This window comes from Thamnophis elegans, chromosome 6, assembly GCF_009769535.1.
Source record: "Thamnophis elegans isolate rThaEle1 chromosome 6, rThaEle1.pri, whole genome shotgun sequence".
NCBI classification, from domain to species: Eukaryota; Metazoa; Chordata; class Lepidosauria; order Squamata; family Colubridae; genus Thamnophis; species Thamnophis elegans.
In genome coordinates, this window is record NC_045546.1 from 853,157 (window position 1) to 877,877 (window position 24,721).

Sequence of the window (24,721 nt, forward strand, 5' to 3'; positions counted from 1 at the left end):
GCTCCCCGGGGTGAGTGGCGAGAACTACGCCTCCCGGCATTCCCGGCGGCCACGACCGGGGCGGAGCTGTTGGCCGAGGGGGCCGGCTGGAAGCGGATGACGTCAGAGCGCGAGCGGAGCGTCGGCCTATCCGGAGCGAGGCGGAAAGTCAAGCCGGAGGTTGGCGGGAAAAGCGAAGCCGCGTCGTCCGGGGCTGATGGGCGTTGTAGTCCAGGCGATGGCGCCGCTGAGGATCCGCTGCGTCGTCTCCTTCTCCTCGCAAGTGAGGCGGCCTCGGGGGGCCTCCGGGGACGGGGAGGGCTCGGACGGGTCGTGGGGATGCGGCCGCGCCCGACACGTGTCTTCTCCTGGGACCGGCTGAGGCGCATGGGGGCCCCGGGCGAGGGTTCCCGAGACCCCCTCGGCCTCCCTCCGGGGTCCGCCTCGCCCTTTGCTGGGGGTGGGATGGGTGTTCAACGAATGGTCGTAAAGCGAGGACTGCCCCTAATAGAGAAATAACTGAAATCAGCTGGCGGGGTTGTTATGGTTTGTGGGCCACGCAACATGGGCTTTGTAGTTCAGGCAGTCCTTACGCTCTTATTCCTTCGTGTATACAGGTAGTCCTTGACTTACGACCACCAGTCATCCCAAGCTTTCTGTTGCTAAACCAGACGTTAATTTTGCTCCATTTTAGGACCTTTCCCCCTGCAACACTGCCCTGGTTAGGCTAGTAGCCCCGTCGCTAACTGAATCTGGCTTCCCCCACTGGCTTTGCTGGCGAGAACGTCGCCAAAGGTGATGACGTGGACTTGGGACCCAGGGACCGTCATAAGTACGAGTCAGCGGCCAAGCCTCCAAATTTTGATCACGTGACCATGGGGATGCTTGCGATGGGCATAAAGGGTGAAGAACGGTCATAAGTCACTTCTTTCCCTGCCATTGTAACTTTGTGGTCATTAAGCAAGCCAAGGAGGCGCAGTGGTTAGAGTGCAGCACTGCAGGCTACTTCAGCTGACTGCAGTTCTGCAGTTCGGCTGTTCAAATCTCACCGGCTCAGGGTTGACTCAGCCTTCCATCCTTCCGAGGTGGGTGAAATGAGGACCCGGATTGTTGTTGGGGGCGATATGCTGACTCTGTAAACCGCTTAGAGAGGGCTGAAAGCCCTATGAAGCGGTGTATAAGTCTAACTGCTGTTGCTATCTATCTATCTATCTATCTATCTATCTATCTATCTATCTATCTATCTATCTATCTATCTTATTCTATTCTGTTCTGTTCTATTCTATCTATATCTATCTATATCTATCTCTCCCTCCCTCCCTCTCTCTATATCTCTCCCTCTCTCTATATCTATCCTATCTATCTATCTATCTATCTATCTATCTATCTATCTATCTTATCTATCTCTATCATCTATCTATCTATCTATCTATCTATCTATCTATCTATCTATCTATCTATCTAGGTAAAATGAGGACCCGGATTGTTGTTGGGGGCGATATGCTGACTCTGTAAACCGCTTAGAGAGGGCTGAAAGCCCTATGAAGCGGTATATAAGTCTAACTGCTATTGCTATCTATCTATCTATCTATCTATCTTATTCTATTCTATTCTGTTCTATTCTATCTATATCTATCTATATCTATCTCTCCCTCCCTCCCTCTCTCTATATCTCTCCCTCTCTCTATATCTATCCTATCTATCTATCTATCTATCTATCTATCTATCTATCTATCTATCTATCTATCTTATCTATCTCTATCATCCATCTATCTATCTATCTATCTATCTATCTATCTATCTATCTATCTATCTATCTATCTGGGTAAAATGAGGACCCGGATTGTTGTTGGGGGCGATATGCTGACTCTGTAAACCGCTTAGAGAGGGCTGAAAGCCCTATGAAGCGGTATATAAGTCTAACTGCTATTGCTATTGTGAGCCAAGGACTAATTGCATTGTTCTCCTTGCTAACCAACATAGTTTGTATTTTAAATTCATTTAATTTTTTTGACTCTTAAAATGAGAGGGGTTTATCAAACCACTTGCAGGGTGGAATGGAGGAAACTCTCTCTCCTGCTGCTGCTGAACAGATCATCGAGTGATAACACTTCTAAACTGAAAAGATAAAAAAACTGGTTTTGCTGGGCAGGATCGGCTTCTGATAAGGGAAAGCTTCTTAGTGGCCGATGGGCAGCCTGGCTTGTCTCTTCGCAGATTCCCAACAGCTTGAGGGCTTTATTTCCACCTTAACACTTTCCTTCTCTTTATTTTGTACAAGGATAATAAAGGTTGTATATAAATACGATGCCCCTGCTTTCCTTTAAAGCAGTGTTTCTCAACCTTGGCGACTTTAAGTCCCGTGGACTTCAACTCCCAGAATTCCCCCAGCCAGCTCTGCTGGCTGGGGGAATTCTGGGAGTTGAAGTCCACGGGACTTAAAGTCGCCAAGGTTGAGAAACACTGCTTTAAAGGTAGACTCAGGTAGCAGGTTGGTCTACGAGGCGCTGATGAAAAGCTATGAAAATGGGGGGGGGGGCACTTTTATCCTCTCCAGTCCTCTCCTGCTTTTTCTCTGATGTGTTAACTACAGAACGGGACGTAAGCTGAGGACCGGGATGATGTTCCTTCTTTCAATGAGGAGAATCCCTTTTAATCAGAACGTTCTGAATAAGTGGGAGTTAAATCATCTCCCTGCCTTGTTGGGGCTCTGAGCCTAGGCCGTATTTGACTCAGACGTTCCTTGTGGCTGACGTGTCTTTTGAGTATCAACATTAAACCTTAATGCTTTTCTCTAATAATTCCCCCTTTTCTGGCCCAGGACCCCAAATACCCCGTGGAGAACCTCTTGCTGGAAGAAAGAGCTCAGCCCTGGCTCTGCTGCCCCTTGGACCGCAGCCGGCAGATGAGAGCCGAGTTGCAGCTGGAGCAGGCTGGCTGCATTGGCTACATCGACGTAGGTAAGCTTCATTTTATTTCATTTATTAAATTTATAGGCCACCCAATCCTGGAGGACTCCGGGCGGCTTACAACGAAAGAAGAAAAAAAGAAAAGCAAAATAAGTTTAAAAAAATAGTTTAAAATTCACAACACACAGACGTTCTAATCGGGGCTGGACCTTAACACTAAGGTCAACAGCCCCAGGCCTGCCGGAACAGCCAGGTTTTAAGGGCTTTCCTGAAGGCCATGAGGGTGGGTAAGCTTGTGTGTGTGTGTGTGTGTGTGTGTGTGAGAGAGAGAGAGAGAGAGAGAGAGAGAGGAGGGGGGATTTGAAATGCTATTTTTTTGGGGGGGAGATACAAGGTTTATGTTTCACTTCATTTCATTTCATTTTATTATATTTATATGCTGCCCTTTTCCCCCGAAGGGGACTCAGGGCGGCTAACAAATCAAATCAGGGAAGGGGGGGGGGGGTACAGACAAAAAATAAAAAACGAAACGTAACAATACATAATTTAAAAACACACAACAGTCATACCATTCGAGAAGGGGGGGCAAAAACTCTTTAGCCCCAGGCCTGTCGGAACAGCCAGGTTTTAAGGGCTTTGCGGAAGGCCTGGAGGGTGGTGAGGGTTCGAATCTCCACGGGGAGCTCGTTCCAGAGGGTCGGAGCAGCCACAGAGAAGGCTCTCCTCCGGGTAGTCGCCAGTCGGCACTGGCCGGCGGATGGAATTCGGAGGAGGCCTAATCTGTGGGATCTGATCGGTCTAGTGGAGGTGATTGGCAGCAGGCGGTCTCTCAAGTACCCAGGTCCAATACCATGAAGGGCTTCATAAGTGACGACTAGCGCCTTGAAGCGTATCCGGAGACCAATAGGCAGCCAGTGCAGCTCGCGGAGGATAGGTGTTACGTGGGTGAACCGAGGTGCACCCACAATCGCTCTATAGAGCATGGAGCAAGAGGTCACAGCGAAGGATGGGGCCCAGTTTTAATTATTTGTAAAATTTATTGGCCGCCCATCTTAGCACAAGGGAACCCTGGGCAGCTTGCGATCTTAAAATCAAACTGTATAAAAGCTAAAAGGCATAAATAAAACACAGGGAAGATCCAGTCGGTGGTTTTAGACTCTCATATAAAGGTAGTCCTCGACTTAGGACCACAATTGAGTCCAAAATTTCTTTCGTTAAGTGGGTATTGCCCCATTTTGCGGCCTTTCTTGCCACAGTTGTTAACGTGCATCACTGCAGTTGTTAAATTAGTCTCACACGGTCGTTAAATGGATCTGGTTTCCCCATTGGCTTTGCTTGCCGGAAGGTCGTAAATCATGTGACACCCCCCCCAGGACGCTGCGACCGTCATAAATGAGAACCGTTGTAAGTTTGAATGGTCACTAAACGGACGGTTATAAGTCGAGGACTCCCCGTGCCTGTGAATGAATGAGCTGACAGGGGCTGTGACTGTGTCCAAGGGAGGAGGAGAAGGAGAAGCCGGGAGGGGGGGAAAGGGGTGGGCTCCACCTGGAGAGTAAGGGGGGTTTCCTCTTTTGGGTCCCCAGGGAACTCGGGCTCTGCCTTCCTGCAGATCGAGGTGGGCCGGTCCTCGTGGCCTCCGGATCGGGACTACCTCACCCTGCTCCCAACCACCACCTTGATGGTGCCAGCGGATGCCAAGCAGGACAGGAACCGTTCTGGGGTCCGGATGTTTAAGGAAGGTAAATGCCGGGGGTGGGTGGGAGGTAGTTAGGGTTAGGTCTGCCTTGGGCCCAAGGGGTTGGACGCGGAGGCCCCCAGGATCCCTTCCGGCCCTGGGACTCCAGGCTCTGCCACCTGCCGGAGCCGCCCGAACTTTGCAGCTTCCGCTTATAAGAGCCGAGGTGGTGCAGTGGTTAGAGTGCAGCACTGCAGGCCACTTCAGCTGACTGTTATCTGCAGTTCGGCTGTTCAAATCTCACCGGCTCAGGGTTGACTCAGCCTTCCATCCTTCCGAGGTGGGTGAAATGAGGACCCAGACTGTGGGGGCGATAGGCTGACTCTAAACCGCTTAGAGAGGGCTGAAAGCCCTGTGAAGCGGTATATAAGTCTAACTGCTATTGCTATTGCTTTGTGGTCTCGCGCAGGGGACTTGCTGGCACCTGCGCTGGCAGAGAAGTGGGACCGGTTGAGGCTCACCTGCAGCCAGCCCTTCAACAGGCACGCCCAGTTTGGCCTGGCCTTCCTCCACATCCGCACCCCAGAGGATTCAGAGGAGCGCCAGGGGGGTCCCGCGGCCCCCTCCCCGGGCCAGGTAGGGCTTTATGCGGGGGACGCGTGGGGCTCTTGGCCGCATCTGGACTCGGGGACTTCAAGTCCCAGAATTCCCCAGCCATCTCCCAGACCCCCCCCCGGTGTAAATGGAAGCCTGCCTCTACAGCCAGTTCTCGATTTACAACAGTTTAAAGTTACAACGCTGCTGAAAAAAGTGACTTATGACCGTTCCTCACACTTACGACTGGGGTCACGTGACCAGAATTCAGGTGTTTAGCGCCTGGTTCATATTTATGACGGTTACGGTGTCCTGGGTGACTCCCTTTTGCGACCTTCTGAGCAGCAAAGTCCATGGGGAAGCCAGGTCCACTTAACAACCAGGTTGCAGCCTTATCAACAGCCGTGATTCATTTAACAACAAAGTGGCTGGAGAGGACGTAAATTGGGGCAAGAGTTGCTCAGCAAATGTTTTGCTTAACAGCAGGAACACAATGGGCCCCGTTGTGGTTGAAAACCAAGAACTCCCTGTCAGCAGGGATGCGTAACGGCAGCCGTGTTTCTTCCTTGTTCTCTGCACCTTCCTCTGAAGGCCTCGGCCGAGTCGATTCCTTCCTCTCTTATCATCCCTCTTAGGCTTCTCCGGAGTCGGCCTCCAAGCCAGGGGTCTTCGGGGGGCCCCTTTCCCCAGCAGGGCCGTCGTAAGTACCCAGCTTTGCCTCGGGCCACTCCGGCCGCTTTGCCACTGGTCATTCATTGGGAAGATGAATAATTTCAAAACGGTAAAACATTAAAAGCAGCGAGAACCTGGCGCCAGTCGGTGCTCTCGTGCGCCTGATCCGCTTCCCTTGTCCCGAGGGGCTGGAACGGTGTCTCGAGCAGTGCCCTGGGATCCTGGCACAGCCCAGGGTGGATGAGACCCCAGCCCATAATTCACCCAGCTTCTCTTGCTTTGCTTCCTCCAGATGTGGCACCCAGGAGGAGAGGCTGCTCAAGCGCCAGCTGCAGCAGCTGGACTCGGCCCTCCTTGGCAAGACCCTGAGCCCTTCGGGTTTGAGTCGCCCAGCCCGGCTGGTCCTGAAGGCAGCAGCCTCTGCCCACAAGCGAGCCCCTCTCCTGCCCGCCGGGTCTCCACCGCCGCCTGCTGCACGGAGCAAAGAGGCTGGGCGGGCCCCCAGGGCAGCCCAAAGCCCCGGGGCCCCAAGTGAGTGAGGCGGGATGGGCAGAGGCTCTGGTGGTGGGCGGGGGGTCCTCGTGGGCTTCATGGGCCCTTCGTCTGCAGGTGCTGATTAGACTGGAGCCATAAAGGGAGGCTGTCGGAGGTTACTACCAGAGCCGGTTTGGGGGAGGGGTTATGAAAGTGCTGGCCAGGAGACGGTGAGTTCGAGTCCTGCTGCCTTAGGCATGAAAGACTTTGGGACTGAGAGAAGAGGACTTTTGTAACTCAGGATAGAACCGAGGAGTCCCCGGGTGCTTTCTAATCTTGGTGGGTTTTTTGCAGGCGTTTTGTGACCCAACTAGGTAACCTCTTCAGTGCTAGGAGGGGTGGAGGGCATTGGAAAATTGAAGGGGAGAAGGAAGAGGGGGCAAGGAAGAGGAGGAAAAGAAGGAGAAAAGGAGGACTGGGATCCTTGGTGCTCTCTGGGCTGAGTGGTTTTCTTGCAGACGTTTCATGACCCAACTAGGTAACCTCTTCAGTGCTGGGGGGGGTGCCAGGAGTGTGGGGTCCTTGGTGCTCTCTGAGCTTGCAGACATTGTATGGCCCAGAAGGCTGGTGTGGGAGCCCCGTCCTTAGTGGCTCTGGGCAGCTCACAGACAGGTGAGAAGGCGAAGCGCCATGGAAACCGGCAAAGCAGAAGCCGAAAAGGAGGAGGAGGGTGTTTGCAGCCTCTGCAATGAGCCTGGTCCGCTTTCCGTTAAGCGCTGAGCTCTGCCCTTTATGGAACCCATAAAGCTCCCCACAGACCAGCCGTTCTCTTGCGGGATCTTGCAAAGCGCCCAGATCTCCGCCGGTTGCTCTTTAACCGGCAGGCTGATCCCGGGGGATTCACCTTGCCGGCACGTTTCCTCCCTCAGGGCCCACAGAGGATCAACCCGCCAGCAGCAGCCGCTTGAAAACAAAGAGGAGATCGCAGGGCGGCTCCAGGAGGTGAGTTGGCCGTCCCCTGCGCCCCCTTCGCCTCTGGCAGGCCCGTCAGTGGTCACCGCAAGTGGTCCTCGGCTTATGGCCATAAGGGGGGGGGGCGGATTTCTCCATTGCTAATAAGGCGGTTTGCTGAGTAAGTCACGCCTGATTTTATGAGTTTCTCTGCCGTGGTTTTTGGTTTTTTAAAATATTTCTATTCAACATTTTCCAAACATTAAAATCACAATTACACTTTTGTAGCTTTCTATTATCGGTATTTCTAATTTCGGCTTTTCCATTTTACAACCTATTGTCTTATCCATGTTCCTCTTGGTTTCATAATTTCTCATTTTTACACTATATGCACATACATATATATGTGTTGTATTGGGCTTTCTGTCTGGATGGTCTCTTGTGACGAGCCGATAGACAGAGAAAGGAAGCAGTGAGCTTCCTCCCATAATTGGGGCATACCAGGGGTTGTGACACTAAATACATATACATACATATATATATGTACATACATATTCAGAAAGTAATAGAAATGTAAATATTGTGTGTATATATATATATATATGTGTGTGTGTGTGTGTGTGTGTTGTATTTGTGCTGATAAATAAATGAAGGGAGACTAGTATAGATGTAAATGTAACAGTAAATGTTTTCTGAGGTTTGTTTTCTGAGGTTTTCGCGGGTGTTAGTATGTAGGTCTTTGATTATTCGGGTTTTCTCCCGCGTAAAATTGGAAGTGTCTTGGCGATGTTTCAACGAAGTCTCATTCGTTATCTTCAGGCTTCGTGCCACGAAAACATATATATATGGTCACAAGAGACCATTCAGACAGAAACCCAATATTTTTACTGTTGCCTTTTTGTTACATTTACATCTATACTAGTCTCCCTTCATTTATTTATCAGCACAAATACAACACACACACACACACACACACACACACATATATATACAATATTTACATTTCTATTACTTTCTGTATTTATGCCATCTCCCTTTATTATATTTTCCATGTATTTGTTATGGATTGATTTTACATCTCTTTTCAAGCCAATTATACCCCCTGTTCCATGTCTCGCAAGTACTTGGCCATGGCTGTTAATGGAATAGCTGCAGTCGTTCAATGAATCACGCGGCCATTAAGCAAATCCGTCTCCACCACCCCCATTGACTTTGTTTGTCAGAAATGGCGGGAGGGGGGGTGTTCGGAGGGACTGCGTTTAAGTGGGGGGGGGGAATCCTTCCACTTTGAGGGGGGAGGCAGGCAGAGAGGAGACCAGGAAAAATTCCACTACTAACTAAGCGAGACAACTTCTGCTCCATTTTATAACCTTTCTTGCCACAGTTGTTAAGTGAATCACTGCGGCTGTTAGTAAGATGGCCGTTAAGTGAATCCGGCTTCCCCATTGACGTTGTTGTCAGATGGTCACAAACTCTGCGACCGTCATAAATACGAGCCAGTCGCCAGGCGTCCCAATTTTGATCGCGTGAGCGTGGGGAAGGCCCTTTTTTCCAGCATCCTCGTGACGGTTGCTATACGAGTGGCCGTAAGTGCAGGGCGGCCCCGTGAAAGAGTTTTTTTCTTCAGACCTAGGAGCGGTTCTCGAAGGGAGTGTGGGGCAGCCCCCAGGCAGAGAGGAAAACTACCAAGGTGGGAAAGTGAGGAAGAGGAAGAAGGAGGAGGAGAAGCTGCTTGGGGCACCTGCCCAATCTGCACAGGTGAGGCAATGCCTTTCCCGCCAGGGCAGCGGAAAACCCTGCAGGTGGTGAGGACAGACCACGCCAAAGAAACGTGTGTTTGGAGGGGGGGGGCGTGTGAGCAGGGCAGGGTGCCCGTAGTCCACCCACTTGTGTAATGCCAGGGCTGGCAGGGCTGTGAGTTTGAGGTTAACATCCTGAACGTATTTCTAAATATCTGTTTATTTGGGATCCACCTCACTTTTTATAGAGGCGCCTCTGAAGTAGACGGGCGAAAGGAAACTACCACCAAGCTCTGAAATAGGCCTTTTGGGGGGGGGGGGGTCTTCCCTAAATTCCCCACCACCACAAAACACACACACACACACACACACAGAGGATGGCCGCCTGCAGAATGGCTTTTTTGCCTTCCCTGCAAATGTGGAGCATAGAGAGGTGCTTTGCAGGTTACATCGGCCACTTCTCCTCCCTGCTGCCCCCCCTAAAGATGGGGTGGACCCCACTCCCAGAATGCCTCGCTGGCTGGGGAATTCTGGGAGTCGAACTCCGCATTTCTCAGAGTTGAGGATCTCTTGATGGAAGGATTCGCTGTTTTCCCCACCCTTCTCTGCTTTCTGCGGTTGGGAGATCTGCACCTGTAAGGTAGATCGGAGTGGGGCTCCGCTCTGCAATCCAGAGGCTGGTCGGGAAAAACTGGCGGTCCTTGACTTATGACCAAAACTGAGCCCAAAATTTCTGTGGCTAAGCAAGACAGTTATTAAATGAGTTTTGCCCCATTTTACGGCCTTCCTCGACGTTAAATGAATCACAGTGGTTGTTAATTACAGCATTCTGGCTTCCCCGTTGAGTTTGCGGGTCAGAAGGTCGCAAAAGTTGTTGTTCACGTGACTCCAGGACACTGTGACCGTCATAAATATGAGTCAGTTGCCAAACATCCACATTTGGGTGGTCCGGGAGCCTCTGCTGGTGGGAAGAGGTTTGGGCTTCTTCAAACCTTTTGCTCTCTCCCTTCCCAGGCCGTTTCCCGTCCGAGGACTTGCCCGCCCATTCCTCCACCTGTGGGGAAGAGACAGAGGTGGCCTCTTTGTCCCCCGTGTGGGGGTCCTGGGTGGAGTGCCCCCTCTGCCAAGACCGCTTTCCTGCCTCCGAGGTGGAGGGCCATGCCAGCGGCTGTGGGGAAGAACACGCTTAGTCCTCGGTCCCAGGCGGCTTCCAAAGAGGAGGGCGGATGGGGCCCTTGGACCTCAGCCTCCGAGGCTTCCGGGCTCTCTTGGTGAGATGTTAGAGAGAAGGGGCTGGGAGACCCTCCCTCAAGACCTCTGCAGAGAAGAGGACGTGACGGCGGTCGGAGTGGGCGAACCGATCCCAGATCTCCTTGGAGGCACACTCAAGATGCTGAAACCGGACTCCGTGACCCACAAATCCACAGCCATTTGCCTCTGACTCCCCGAGCAGGTTGCAGTGACTAAGAGGGATGGGCTGCAGGCTCCCTGGATCCACTGGGACGTTTCAAACATCCAGATGTTACAGCTGTTTTAACCTGTCGGCCCAGCAGATACCTTTCTCCTCCTCCTCCTCCTCCTCCTGCTGCAGGCGGAAGAGGGTGCGATTTGACTCAAGAGCCTCTGGGTTTCTGTGGGGAGAGGAGGAATGGGAAGGCTGGGATGAAGGCCAGAAGATGGGCCGGCATGGAGGCCACGGGGTGGGGTCTCCGTGGGAGGGGTGCCTCAAGGCTGCGGACCTTCAGCTTAAGGCCACCCAGGTTTTGCGGAATCCTCCTTGCCCTCTGAATTGGGGGTGGCAGGAGGGAGGGAAAGGGTGGTGGCCTAGAGAGGGCTGAAAGCCCTATGAAGCGGTATATAAGTCTACTGCTATTGCTATTGGCCCAACAGGCTGCAGATTGCCCCAAATATCCCAGCTGGTATCTGGCTGGAAGGTCACAAGGCAAACTTTCAAACGGAAAAGAAAGTTGCTTTCCTGGAACAATGGCTCAACTCCATGTGTGTGTGTGTGTGTGTGTGTGTATTTGTGTGTGTGTACACACACAAAAACGTATGCTTGAAATACAAACTCCAAAAGGAGGATTGTAAATATGTGTGTGTACATATATATATATATAATTTTATTGAAGAAATGTATAAGTATTTTTGTCTTTAATGCACATTTAAAAAAAGGTTTCTGTCTAATTGTGTTTTACTTTTTCAAAATTCAATTCTTGGAGTTTGTATTTTAACCTTCTGAATAAAATAAGATTCGTGCAGAAGAAAAGGAAGAAATGCATATAGCAAGATAACATTACAAAGATAAGGAAAGATCCAGAAGAAATAAGAAGGAATAGTGAAGAAGAAAGAAAATAGAAGAAATAGAAAAGAAAAAAAGAAAAGATTATACAGAAAGTGCCTTCCAATCTTTTTGACAGAGGCTATAAATGCATTTACATTTAAAGATACATCTTAATTTCCTTCCTTCTGTAAGTTGCCCTTTCAAACCTTCAAGGCCATAAATCGCACGTTCATTTTTCTCTTTTATTCAGAAAAAATGTCTGTGGGGGTTTCCAGTCATATAAATGCACTTGATCTCCCTCTAATCAATTTAATTTTGCCCTCTCTGCTGTTTCTCTTAACTTCACCAGCTGTTCCTGCATTGGGGATATTTTGGGGTCTTTCCATAACATGCAATTCTTCTTTTAGTGATAGTGATACCCATATATATATTTCACATTTATCTCTGGGTTTTTTTCATTCAATTCCATTTGTTTTCCAATTTTCATGTTCTTTGTCAACAATTTTTACATCTTTTCTTAATTTTAAAACTGGCTATAAAGCCCTTTTTCCATGAATATGTCTATCCTTCCTAGAGGGTTTTCTAAAAATTATCCGTAGGTCATCCAGGGACGCCTGTAACGCACATATATCTCTCTCAAGCTTCACTCCAGCAATCCTCTCGGTCTTACTTTGGAGTTTCCAGATCTCAAATGGCCCAAGAGCCATCCTTGTCTAGTCCCTTTCTGTCTCTTCCCAGGTTTTGCTAAATTCTTCCAGTATTTGAGGGGCTGCCACAAAGAAGAGGGGGCTCAGCTTATCCTGCAAGGAACCTGAAAGCAGGACGAGAAGCAACGGGTGGAAATGAATCAATCAGAATAGAGCTGCAAGGGACCTCAGAGGTCTTCTAGTCCAACCCACTGCTCAGGCAGGAGACCCTATATCAGTGACGGCTAACCTTTTTACACGTGTGGCAGCCTTCACTCATCATGCAATGCGTGCGTGACAACCTCTCCATGCACATGCGCACCTGATCCTGTACATGTATGTGTAACCTCCCACCCTGTGCCCCATTTTGGGCCTAGTAGACTCCCCTGCAGCCTCCTGGGGCCAAAAATGGGCGCATGCAGCCCCCTTCACCACCCATGCATGGGCCTGGGTCTCCTGCATGTGCAACAGGCCCAAGCATCAACTGCCCAGCAGGAAGTGTGCATGCATGCAGGGTGGATCTGCGCTGGGGGGGGGGGGCGACTGCCTGCGTCCCTGCAGAGGGGTCTCTGTACCCCCGAGGGCCAAAGGGAGTTTGCCATCACGGCCCATCCTGACAGAGCCATCAGCCAGGGGAACAGAAGTGGTGGGTGCTCCGGACAACCCTGGGGGTTTTCAAGCTGGTCAGCCATTTGTCTGAGGTGGAATAAGGACTCCTACTTTGAACAGGGCTGGACTAGAAGACCTCCAGGGTCCCTTTCAGCTCTGTCATTCTATATTCTGTAAAATCCCTTTAAAAGCACTATTAAATTCAGCCACAAAACTTCAAAAGCTTCACATTTTCATGCTGCTGTTGTGGCCCTCAATTTCCTGAGCCCCTCCTCCGAGTAGAGCAATCGGGACCTTTCTCCTCCCATCCTCCTCTGCCCTGAAAGGCTCCCTTTCTGGATAAACAACCTTGTTTACGCCAGGGCTGGGCTGATCGCTTGGCCCCGCTCTCCTGGGGCTCCAGCTTCTATCTCTCTGCACCGTTGGCCCTCTTGATCTGCAGCCAGAAGACCCAGGAAGGCAGCGGTGGATACGATGCCCACCATGCCATCTTGCATTCTGGGCAGCTGGAGGGAGCTTGGCGGAGGAGGTGGGCGAAACTGGTGGACAGGAGATGCTTCCCAGGTGCTCCTCTGCCAGCCAAGCCTCGGGGTACTGGTGCAGGAAGGGACCCTGCATGCCAAACGCCTCCTTTAGAGTGGCACAACGGTGCCACCACCACCCTGCCACCTGGCTGTGTTAACTCTGCTGAGAAGCCCCAAGAAAGAACGAGGATTAGGGGTGACAAGATAGCAGCATTCCAATATTTGAGGGGCTGTCACAAAGAAGGGGGGAGGTCAACCTTTTTTTCCAAAGCACCAGAAATCAAGACAAGAAACATTGGATGGAAACTAATCCAGGAGTGAAGCAATTTGGAACTAAGGAGGGGTTTCCTAACAGTGAGAACAGTTAACCAGGGGAACTACTTGCCTCCAGAAGTTATGAATGCTCCATCACTGGAGGTTTTCAAGAAGAGACAAGGCAGCCATTTGTCCAGAAATGGCATAGGGCCCCCTGCTTGAGCAAAGGGTTGGACTAGAAGACCTCCAAGGCCCCTTCATGAATCTAGGATTGTAGGATCGCCCCCAAGTCACCCAACTGGCTTCCATGCTGAGGCAGGACTAGAACTCCCCGTCTCCTGGTTTCCTAGGCCAGCCCCTGAACCTCTGGAGCCAACAGGCGCCGGGAGTGGAGTTGCCTTGTCTCTCCTAAATCCTCCCACGGTGGAAGAGATTCTCATCTGAGCTTGGTGGCTCAGGAAGGAGGGCTTGGATGGTCCAGGATGGGGGACCACCAGGAGATCCCAGAACAAAAGGTTGTGGCGAACCACTTCTACCTCGGGCGATAGAATGGCCTCTCCCAGAAGGCAGACGGAGCTGAGATCCGTTCAGGGGAGAGTTTATATTTTACTTATCTATTTACTTATGTAGAAGTAAACAGTTCGACTTACAACAGTTCATTTAGCGACCGAAGTTACAACTGGGGAAAAAAACCGACTCGTGACCATTTTTCACCCTTACGACCGTTGTAGCGCGCCCACAGACACATGATCAAAATTCAGACGCTTGGAACCAACCCACATTTACGACGGGCGCAGTGTTCCAGATTCATGCGATCCCCTTTTGCGAATTCCTGACAAGCCAAGTCAGTGGGGGAAGCCAGATCCACTTAACGGCCGTGTTGCTAACTGCAGTCATTCACTTAACAATGGTGGCAAGCAAGGTCGTAAAGTGGAAACCAAACTCACTCAACGACTCTCACTTAGCAACAGGCATTTTAGGCTCCATGGTGGTGGTGAGCATTTGTCTCCTGCGTTTGTTATTTCTACAAACAATTCAAGGCGGTGATGAGCATATCGAAGGCCCCTTCCCTCTTCTATCTGTTGATCTTATATCTATGAGATATATCTTATATCAGTGTTTCTCAACCTTGGCAACTTGAAGATGTCCGGACTTCAACTCCCAGAATTCCCCAGCCAGGGAGGGAAGAAGGGAAGGAGAGGGAGGGAAGGAGGACAGCAAGAAGAAAGGAAGGAATGGAGAAAGTAAGAAAAGGATGAAGGGAAGTTGAGGAGAGGGAAGGGGAGAAGAGGGAAGGGGAAGGAGGAAGCCGGGAAGGCACAATGGGAAAAAGAAGAAAAAATGAGAGGAAGGGAAGAGAGGAAAGGGAGGAGGGGAGAGATGAGGAAAGGAAAGGGAAAGGACTGAGAGGGGGGGAAGGAAGGAGAATGGAGGAAGGGAAAGAGAAGGAAGGAGAAAGAGGGAGGGAGGAAGAGGAAGAAGGGGAGGGAGAGGAAAGGAAGGAGGAGGGAGAGAAGAAAGGAAGGGACAAAGGGAGAGACAGGCATTCGCTAGCTGGGGAATTCTGGGAGTTGAAGTCCGGACATCTTCAAGTTGCCAAGGTTGAGAAACACTGATGTACAGAAACACACACACACACACCTCCCATTTTCATTATTTTTACAAAAAGCACTCAAGGTGGTGAACACACCGTCCACCTCCTGTTTTCCCAACAACAACAACAACCCTGTGAGGTAGGCTGGGCTGACAAGGAGGGAGGGGCCCAAAGTCACCCAGCTGATACAGTCCTATTTGTCATGAAAATAATTTAAAAAATGCTTTTTAAAAGGAGGGGGCGGACAAAACCCTTCCAGAACGAGAGCCCTCTTTTTCCATCCGGGAAAAGCCACGGCTGTGAATGTGGGGAATAGCCGAATAACAAGAGTTGGAAGGGACCTTGGAGGTCCTCTAGTCCAACCCCTCCTCAAGCAGGAAATCCTATACCACTCCAGAGAAATGGCCGTCCGGGCTCTCTTTAAAATTCTTGACTAGCAATAGCAATAGCAGTAGACTTATATACCGCTTCATAGGGCTTTCAGCCCTCTCTAAGCGGTTTACAGAGAGTCAGCATATTGCCCCCAACAATCTGGGTCCTCATTTTACCCACCTCGGAAGGATGGAAGGCTGAGTCAACCTTTGAGCCGGTGAGATCTGAACCGCTGAACTGCTGATCTAGCAGTAGCCTGCAGTGCTGCATTTAACCACTGCGCCACCTCGGCTCTTGATTTAGACTAGGCTGGAAATGTTCACTCCAAAGCTTTCTGGTCTTCTGGCCCTTCGTACATGTTCAGGGCCCCCAGGGCTCGGCCCCAACCTCTGGGCAGCAAGCAGAGTCATACCCACCACCAGCATGGCTGCGTTTTCATGGAACTTCATGTTTGAATAAAAGATTCGTAGCCCAGGGCTGAAATGAGGAGTCCTTGGGGATCTCTGAGCTGGGATGTATTCTGGGAGACGTTTCATTACCCAACTAGGGAACATTATCAGGGCTAGAGAGGATGCTAACATTGATTATATTACCTAGTTTGGGACATGAAACATCTGCAAGAAAATCAAGCTCAGAGAGCACCAAGGACCCCACAATCATCGTCCTCCTCCTCCTCCTCCTCCTCCTCCTCCTCCTCCTCCTCCTCCTCCTCCTCCTCCTCCTCTACCACCACTTCGCAACCCCCTCCCTTCTAGCACTGATGATGTTCCCTAGTTGGGTCATAAAACATCTGCAAGAAAACCATTAAGCTTAGAGAGCACCAAGGACCCCACAGTCCTTTTCCTCCTCCTCCTCCTCCTCCTCCTCCTCCTCCTCCTCCTCCTCCTCCTCCTCCTCCTCCTCCTCCTCCTCTTCTTCTTCCTCCTCCTCCTCCTCCACTTCACAACCCCCCTGCCTTCTAGCACTGAGGATGTTCCCTAGTTGGGTCATAAAACATCTGCAAGAAAACCATTAAGCTCAGAGAGCACCAAGGACCCCACAGTCCTCCTCCTCCTCCTCCTCCTCCTCCTCCTCCTCCTCCTCCTCCTCCTCCTCCTCCTCCTTCCTTATAGCACTGATGACGTTATATAGTTGGGCCATGAAACGTCTGCAAGGAAACCACCCAGCTCAGAGAGCACCAAGGACCCCCACAGTCTTCCTCCCCCTCCTCTCAGTCCCTTCTAGCACTGATGATGTTATCTAGTTTGTGTAATAAAAGTCTGCAAGAAAACCACCAAGTTCGGAGAGCAGGAAAGAGCTTTCAAAAAGGGAAGAGCTAAGAAGACATTTCAGCTTTTCCTGAAAGCGATTCCCGAAGAGGAGGAAGACTCATCCTGACCCTCCGGCCTTGCCTGCAATCTCCCCTGGCACCAGGAGCTCCTTTTATTCCTAAAGCAAAACTTTTGGGACCTCCCCCCCCCCCCCAAAGAAATGCTGCCCCTGGGGGCAGTTGGCACAAAGACCCGGCGCTGCGATGCCCTCCTGGCGGCTGGGCGTGGAAGGGCCAGGCTGCCACCAACGGCCACCTGTGCCTCCCTCCCTCCCTCCCCGGAGATGCCTCCGCCCGGGGCCTCCGTGTGGCAACCGGTCCCCCGAGGGTTGGCAGGTGGGCTGCGGGGCTCCTCCCGGCGCAGGAAAAACAAGCCCGGCGGCCGTCGGGGCAGCTCAGGCCGAGAGCGGGGCGCGGACAGCGGCGGTGCTGATGGCGAGGAGGCTCCGCTGAGCGGCGGGGAAGGGGCGCTTGGCGGGAGGGGCCCGGAGCCCCCCGGCCAGCCTCCGCGGGGAGGGCGCCATGGCCACGGAGTACGAGGGCATCTCGGTGAGTGCTGGGGGGGGGGCGGCCGTCTCCTGGAGGGGCGTCCCGGGGCGGGAGGGCTGAGCCCCCTCTGCATCCTCGGCTGGAAGACCCCCACGCACGCCAAGCCGGGGCGAAGGGGCCACGGCGTTCTCCTGGCTGCCTCGCCCCCACCCCACCTGCCCTCCTTGCAGCTCGTGGCCCCCTCCCCATGGCCCCCCCACCTGGAGTCTCCTCCTCCCCAACACCGGTCCCCCCCCTCTTTTTACACACGAACTGTGGGACGCGCTTCTTCAGACGCCTCTTTTGCCAAGGGCGGTGCGCACACTCCACCCCGGGGTCTTTCCCAAAAGGGAAGGCCCCCCCCCCGAAAGCAGGAGAGATGCGAGGGGTCCGGAGTGGCTGTTCAACGCCCCCCCAATTTTCTCCCCCAATAGCCGATCCCCCTCCCCCATGAGCGCTCTGCTCCCCTGCTGAGCCCCCGGAGATGCCTGCAAAGGGCGAGGGGGGGGAATTGGGGGGGGGAGAGGAGAGTAAGCGTGCAGAAAGTGCAGAGCCTTTACGTTTGGGGGGGGGAGTCCCCTCCAGCTTCTTCCTCATTTACAGCTCCGGACAGTGGAGGTCCGACTTTCCTCCCTTCCTCTCAACGCCAGCCCCGGGAGAGAGAGGGGGGGACTGGCCCCAAGCCCAGCAGCTCCCCCCCCGGAGGTTGACGTGCCCGAGGGGGTCTCTCTAGCTCCCGTCCCCAGGATTTTTACTGGAGCTTTTGGGGCAGAGTCTCCCCGGGAGGATCAGAGGGCATGAGGGGCGCAATGGAAACGGTCCTTGAGTCACGCCCGGTTCGTTTGAAGCTCCAATGGCACCTAAAAAAGGGAAGTTAAGAGCAGTTTTCTTATTTTGACCGTTGCAGCCTCCCCATGAACACGGGATCAAAATTCAGGCACTTGGCAGCTGACTCATATTTATGACGGTCGCAATGTCTCGGGGTCATGTGATCCCCTTTTGCCACCTTCTGACCGGCCACGTCAATGGGAAGCCAGAGTCCCTTAGCATCCTTATTACTAACACAACAATTGCTGTGATTTGCTTTACAACGGTGCCAAGAAAGGTTGCAAAATGGGACAAAACTCACTTAACAACTGACTTGCTTAGCAACAGAAATGTTGGACTCAATTCTCATTGTATATTGAGGACTACCTGGGTTTATATTAGCATTGATATTTGCATTTATATTTATATTTATATTTGCATTTATATTTGCATTTATATTTATATTCATATTTGCATTTATATTTATATTTGCATTTATATTTATATTTATATTTGCATTGATATTTGTATTGATATTTGCATTTATATTTATATTTGCATATTTCCATGTATGTTTCCATGTATATTATTTATATTTATTTATTTGAAACATTTATGTAGCCTCCCATCTTTAATGCCAACTCTGGGCGGCTCCCAGTCCAAGATTATAAGACATTTAACATCATTGTAAAAATTATTAAGACAGAAACGGTTAAAACATAAAACAGACAAAACCTGGGAGGGATCGCCATCACCCTTAGACTTATATGCCACTTCACGGTGCTTTCCAGCCCTCTCTAAGCAGTTTACAGAGCAGTTACAGATTGCCCTCAACAATCGGGGTCCTCATTTTTCCTTCCTTCCGTCCTTCCTTCCTTCCTTCCTTCCTTCCTTCCTTCCTTCCTTCCTTCCTTCCTTCCTTCCTCCCTCCCTCCCTCCCTCCCTCCCTCCCTCCCTTCCTCCCTCCCTCCCTTCCCAATAGCAAGAGCATGTAGATTTATATGCCGCTTCCCCCTGCTTTCCAGCCCTCTTACAGAGATTGTTGTCCTCAACAATATGGGTCCCCATTTGGCCAACTTGGGAAGGATGGAAGGCTGAGTCAATCTTGAGGCTCCCCAGGATCGAACTCCTGACTGTGGGCAGAGTTTGCAATCCTGCACTCTAATCACTGTGTCCCCACAGTTCCTGGGATCCACTGGAGATCCACGACAGTGGGATCTCTCATGAGAGAGGCAGCATGAATCCACCCAAATCTTTTTATGCGGTGCACTGAGCGTCCTTCCTTTCTTCCTTTCAGCCGTCCAACTGGAAGGAAATAGTCAACAAGAAGCTGAAGTTCCCCGAGGGTCTCCTGGCTGCCATCCAAGATGGGCAGCTGGTTAAGATCCAGCAGATGCTGCACGTCAGCGACGGGATCTTGCGGCAGCTGGACGAAAGCGAGGACCGGGCCTGGCGCGAGGCGCTCAACTTGGCCATCCGCACAGGGGGGGTGGAGATCACCAAGACCCTCTTGCGCTTCGTGAAGTTCGACTTCCGGCAGGTCCACGAGGCCCTCCTGGTGGCCGTGGACACCAACCAGCCCAGCGTGGTCAAGCAGCTCCTGGACCGGCTGGACCAAGAGAAAGGCATGAAGATGGACATCAAGTCCTTCTCCATGGCCTTCTTCGACAACTCCATCGACAACTCCCGTTTCGCCCCCGGGGTGACCCCGCTCACCTTGGCTTGCGAGAAGGACCTCTACGAGATCGTGGACATGCTGATGAAGAAGGGCCACACCATTTCCCCGCCGCACAAGGTCTCCTGTGCCTGCCTGGATTGCTCCAACGGGCGGAAGTTTGACCTGCTCAAGTTCTCGCTCTCCCGCATCAACACCTACAAGGGCATCGCCAGCCGGGCCTACCTCTCCATCGCCAGCGAGGACCCCATGCTGACCGCCTTCAAACGCAGCCGGGAGCTCAAGTGGCTCTCCAAGAAGGAACCGGAGTTCAAGGTCTCTCTCTCTGTCGGGGTTCCAAATAGCATCCAAAAGTGAATCAGAGTCCGAGGCAAAACGTCCCACTTTATGAGCCATGTTGGCACAATCTGGGAAAACCTGAATCTGAAAGCTTCCCGGTTTTCCCCACCCAGTTAAAAGTTCAAGATCTTGCCCCCCCACACCCACCAGTCCATCCCATGGTCCAGTCTCCCACTACCACGCTGGCAGCTTCCACCCATCCAGTTCCGGTCAGGTGCAGAGGTGCAAAGACAAAGGATGATGACCTTCGTTTTCTAGAAAGAATGTTGTTATGGCTACATAGCATCTAACTCTGTACAATCCCCACCTCCCATTTTCCCACCATAGAAAAGGCATAGTAGAAGAATAGAAAGTGTGGCAGGCCTGAGGCCCAAAAGGAAAGATGGCTGCAGGCCTTTGTTGGGAGGGCCGCCATGGGGAGTGTGGGACGTTGCCAAGCCATTAGTCCTCGTAGGGGAAGGAGTGGCAGAACCGGGGGAGGCGTTAAATGAGGTATCAGCCACAAGCAAACGAAGTCCGTCCCCTTGAATTCTGTTGACCCTTCTCTAACTCTAACGAAGAGCAGAGAACCGTAGGCTCCCTGGCGTTTTCCGAGCTTGACGACCCAAGTAGGGAACATCATCAGTGCTATGCCAAAGGTGCCTTCTGAAGAGGCAACTGGGCTTCCTGGCTTTGCTCTGAAGATGTTTTGCTTCTCACCCAGGAAGCTTCTGGACATCCCCTGAAGAGGAGAATATGTAAACACAACAATGGATAGAGTGGATGGAGGGAGGAGTAGAAGGAAAGATAGGAAGGAGAGGAGAAAGGAGAGGAATAGGAGAAAGGGAAAGGCAGAGGAAGAATGGGAGGGAATGTAAGAGTAGGAAAGAGGGGAGGAATGGGAAGAAGAGGGGAAGGGTAAAGGGGAGGAAAGGGAAGGAGAGAAGGGAAAGGAGAGGAGGAAGGAAGGAAGGAGAGAAGAAAGAGAAGAAAGGGGGGTAGGAAGGAGGGAGGGAAGCAAGGAGGGAAGGAAGGAGGGAAGGAAGGAGAGAAGGAAGAAGGGAAGGAAGGAGAGAAGGAAAAAAGAAAGGAGGGAAGGAAGGAAGGAGAGAAGGAGGGAAGGGGAAGGAGGGAAGGGGAAGGAGGGAGGGAAGGAAAGAAGGAGGGAGGGAAGAAGAAGTAGGACCGTTGTATGATAAGATGGATCTGTGGGATGTTAAAAAAGCAATCTTCAAGTATATTGTCAACAGTAGGGGGGAAAATTGTTATAAATACATATTATTAATAACAGTTATGAGAAAAAATAAAAAAAAATGGGCAAAAAAAAAGAGAAGTGAAAAGTTTTCAAAGAAAGTTGCCTCTTGTTGAAGCACCTTTGGGAGAACCAAGACATGGAAGAATCTCCATAGGCATCATCAGTGACAGAAGGGGGGGGGTTGTGGAGAGGGGGAGGGGGGAGGAGGAGGAGGAGGAGGAGACCTGTGTGGTCCTTGGTGGTCTCTGAACGTGGTGCTTTTCTTACAGACGTTTCATGACCCATCTGGGGAACATCATCAGTGCTAGAAGGGAGGGGGGTTGTGATGACGTAAGGCAGGGGAGCCGTGGGGCGTCGTGGGGTGGGGGCAGCTCTGGCTCATGGGCTTCCTCCCTCTCTTCTGACCCAGCCAGATTACCTGGCGCTGGAGGACCTGTGCCAGGAGTTTGCCTTTGAGCTCCTGGGCATGTGCCGCAACCAGAGCGAGGTGACGGCCGTCCTGAACGAGCTGGGGGAAGACGAGATGGACGAGGAGGACGACGGGATGGACGACCAGGCCTTCGAGGAGGGCATCCCCAACTTGGCCAGGCTCCGACTGGCGGTCAACTACAACCAGAAACGGGTGAGGGGCCCAAGGGAGGGAGACCCCCCCCCGCCTTCCTTCCCGTTTCTCTTTTATATTATGCTTCCCTTTTCTTTTTCAAACAGGAAGGAATTTGAAAAAATACTGGGGAATCCAACGACGGGGGCCAGTTTAGGCAGCAAAACTCCACGGGGGGAATGTCTTCTTACAATATTTCATTTCATTTCCTCTTCCCAGCTGTTTGAAAGTTATAGATTGGGAGGCTATTCAGTAAATTAGAAATATTTGAGAGGGAGGGGGGGTGTCCCAGGTTCATAATCATTTGCTGCTCTTACGTCACAAGGATCACACCCCACAACTTCTTCAGGGCTAGAATGGAGTGGGATCTGGGAGCAGGGAGGAGGAGGAGGAGGAGGAGGAGGAGGAGGAGGAGGAAGAGGAGGAGGAGGAGGAGGAGGAGGAGGAGGAGGAGGAAGAGGAGGAGGAGGGGAGGAGGAGGAAGAGGAGGAGGAGGAGGAGGAAGAGGAGGAGGAGGAGGAGGAGGAGGAGGAAGAGGAGGAGGAGGGGAGGAGGAGGAAGAGGAGGAGGAGGAGGAGGAGGAGGAGGGGAGGAGGAGGAGGAGGAGGAGGAGGAGGAGGACTGTGGGGTCATGTAGATGTTTCATGACCCAAGTAGGGAACATCATCAGTGCTGGAAGGAGGGATGGAGGGAGGGGGGAGGGAAGGAAGGGAAGGAGGAAGAGGAGGACTGTGGGGTCCTTGAAACTCTCTGAGCTGGACGGTTTCCTTGCAGACCTTTCATTGCCTGCCTAGGGAACAGCTTCAGGGCGATGTATTGTATTACATTATACCTGCAACCCTGATGATGTTGCCCAATTGGATCATGAAACGTCTGCCAAAAAAACCAGCCGAGCTCAGGGTGTGTTGTGGTGCCTTGCAGTGGGGTCAGGATGGACGGAAGGGATCTGGCCATATTACCCAGGAAAAGGTCTCATCTGCTTTGAACCCTCCTCTTGGGTCTCCTGCTCAAGCAGGGGGTTGGACTAGAAGATCTCCAAGGTCCCTTCCAACTCTGTTATTCTGTGTTTGCTTTTGGGATCCGTGGGGTGCACCCAGCTGGGAACCAGGTGCTGCTGGAGCTGACTCTCTCCTTCCTTCCTTCCTTCCTTCCTTCCCTTCCCGGCTCAGTTCGTGGCTCATCCCGTCTGCCAGCAAGTCCTGTCGTCCATCTGGTGTGGGAGCCTGCCCAGCTGGCGGGGCAGCAAAAGCCTCTGGAAGGTCTTCGTCTCCTTCTCCATCTTCCTGGGGATGCCGTTCCTGTCCCTGACCTATTTCTTCGCCCCCAAATCCAAGGTGGGTCCCTGGACTTTCGGGCTGAGCAACCGTGGCCAAGCAAGTGTGGGGATGGTGTGTGTGTGTGTGTGTGTGTGTATCGCACCTGCGGCTTCTCTGAACAGCTTGAATGCGAGACACCCAGTGGGTGAGGTTCTCCCTGGCACCTGCCCTGCGGGTGGCGGGACTGCAAATCGCAGAATTCCTATCCAGTGGCCATTTTGCCCAGAAATGCTGGGATTCGGAGTCCTGGCGTACCTTGGGCCTCAGGTGGAGAAGGCTGAGCTGGTGCCTAGGGAGATTCTCCGTCATCCAGGTGATGGTTGTCCCAAAGGGGCTTTCTCAAGAGGTAGCAGGACTTTGTTTTTTCTTTGACGACATTCCGTTTCTCACCTAAGAGCTGAAGAAGCTTCTTGGATGAGAAGCAAAACTTCTTCACAGAAACCCAGAAAGTCCAGTTGCTCTTGAAAAAGGAGCTTTGGAGCTGAACTGGGGGCTGCCTTGAATGGTGCAGACTTTGAGAGACTGCAGTGATCCATCTTCTGCAGAGGGCTGAGAGAGCACTAGCTGTTAGACATTCTCTTTATCTATCTGTATCTATATCTATATCATCTATATCTATCTATCTCTATATCTCTATCTCTATCTATCTATCTATATCTATATCTATATCTATATCTATATCTGTATCTATATCTATATCTATATCATCTATATCTATCTCTATATCTATCTATCTCTCTATCTCTATCTCTATCTCTATCTCTATCTCTATCTCTATCTCTATCTCTATCTCTATCTCTATCTCTATCTCTATCTATATCTATATCTATATCTCTCTATCTCTCTATCTCTATCTCTATATATCTATATATCTATATATCTATATCTATCTCTCTATCTCTCTATCTCTCTATCTCTCTATCTCTCTATCTCTCTATCACTCTATCTCTCTATCTCTATCTCTATATATCTCTCTATCTCTCTCTCTCTCTCTCTCTCTCTCTCTCTATCTATCTATCTATCATCTATCTATCTATCTATCTATCTATCTATCTATCTATCTATCTATCTCTCTATCTCTCTATCTCTATCTCTATCTCTATCTCTATCTCTATCTCTATCTCTATCTCTATCTCTATCTTTATCTATATCTATATCTATATTTATATCTATATATCTATATCTGTAAACACTTCCATCTACTGGCTGAACACAACTGTAGTTGTTGCATAAAAATATATTCCACAATAAATTCCAACACTAGCAATACCACTTAAGACTTATATGAGCTGTGGTGGCGCAGTGGTTAGGGTGCAGCACTGCAGCCACTTCAGCTGACTTCTAGTTCTGCAGTTCGGCGGTTCAAATCTCACCGGCTCAGGGTTGACTCAGCCTTCCGTCCTTCCGAGGTGGGTGAAATGAGGACCCGGATTGTTGTTGGGGGAAATAATGCTGACTCTGTAAACCGCTTAGAGAGGGCTGGAAGCCCTAGGAAGCGGTATATAAGTCTAACTGCTATTGCTATTGCTATATGCTACTTTCCAGCCCTCTCTAAGCTGTTAACAAAGTCAGCATATTGCCCCCAGCAACCTGGG

General features: G+C 51.2%; 1 protein-coding gene and 1 long non-coding RNA gene across 2 annotated transcripts in view; both read left to right on the forward strand.

The window, feature by feature from the left end:
- Nucleotides 1-19: 19 nt before the first annotated feature.
- LOC116510210 (short transient receptor potential channel 2-like) overlaps nucleotides 20-24,721 on the forward strand; it is a 36,512-nt gene continuing 11,810 nt past the window's right edge. The window contains exons 1-10 of the mRNA XM_032219680.1: nucleotides 20-262; nucleotides 2,801-2,939; nucleotides 4,475-4,630; nucleotides 5,036-5,202; nucleotides 5,796-5,860; nucleotides 6,125-6,363; nucleotides 7,124-7,308; nucleotides 19,259-19,951; nucleotides 21,619-21,831; nucleotides 22,980-23,144. Coding sequence (XP_032075571.1) covers nucleotides 197-262; nucleotides 2,801-2,939; nucleotides 4,475-4,630; nucleotides 5,036-5,202; nucleotides 5,796-5,860; nucleotides 6,125-6,363; nucleotides 7,124-7,308; nucleotides 19,259-19,951; nucleotides 21,619-21,831; nucleotides 22,980-23,144 — 2,088 coding nt within the window. The 5' untranslated portion in view covers nucleotides 20-196. The remainder of the gene's footprint in view (nucleotides 263-2,800; nucleotides 2,940-4,474; nucleotides 4,631-5,035; nucleotides 5,203-5,795; nucleotides 5,861-6,124; nucleotides 6,364-7,123; nucleotides 7,309-19,258; nucleotides 19,952-21,618; nucleotides 21,832-22,979; nucleotides 23,145-24,721) is intronic.
- Nucleotides 6,884-11,157, forward strand: LOC116509939. Its single transcript, XR_004255577.1, has 3 exons — nucleotides 6,884-7,308; nucleotides 8,885-9,015; nucleotides 10,011-11,157. It is a non-coding gene; the product is annotated as an uncharacterized LOC116509939 (long non-coding RNA).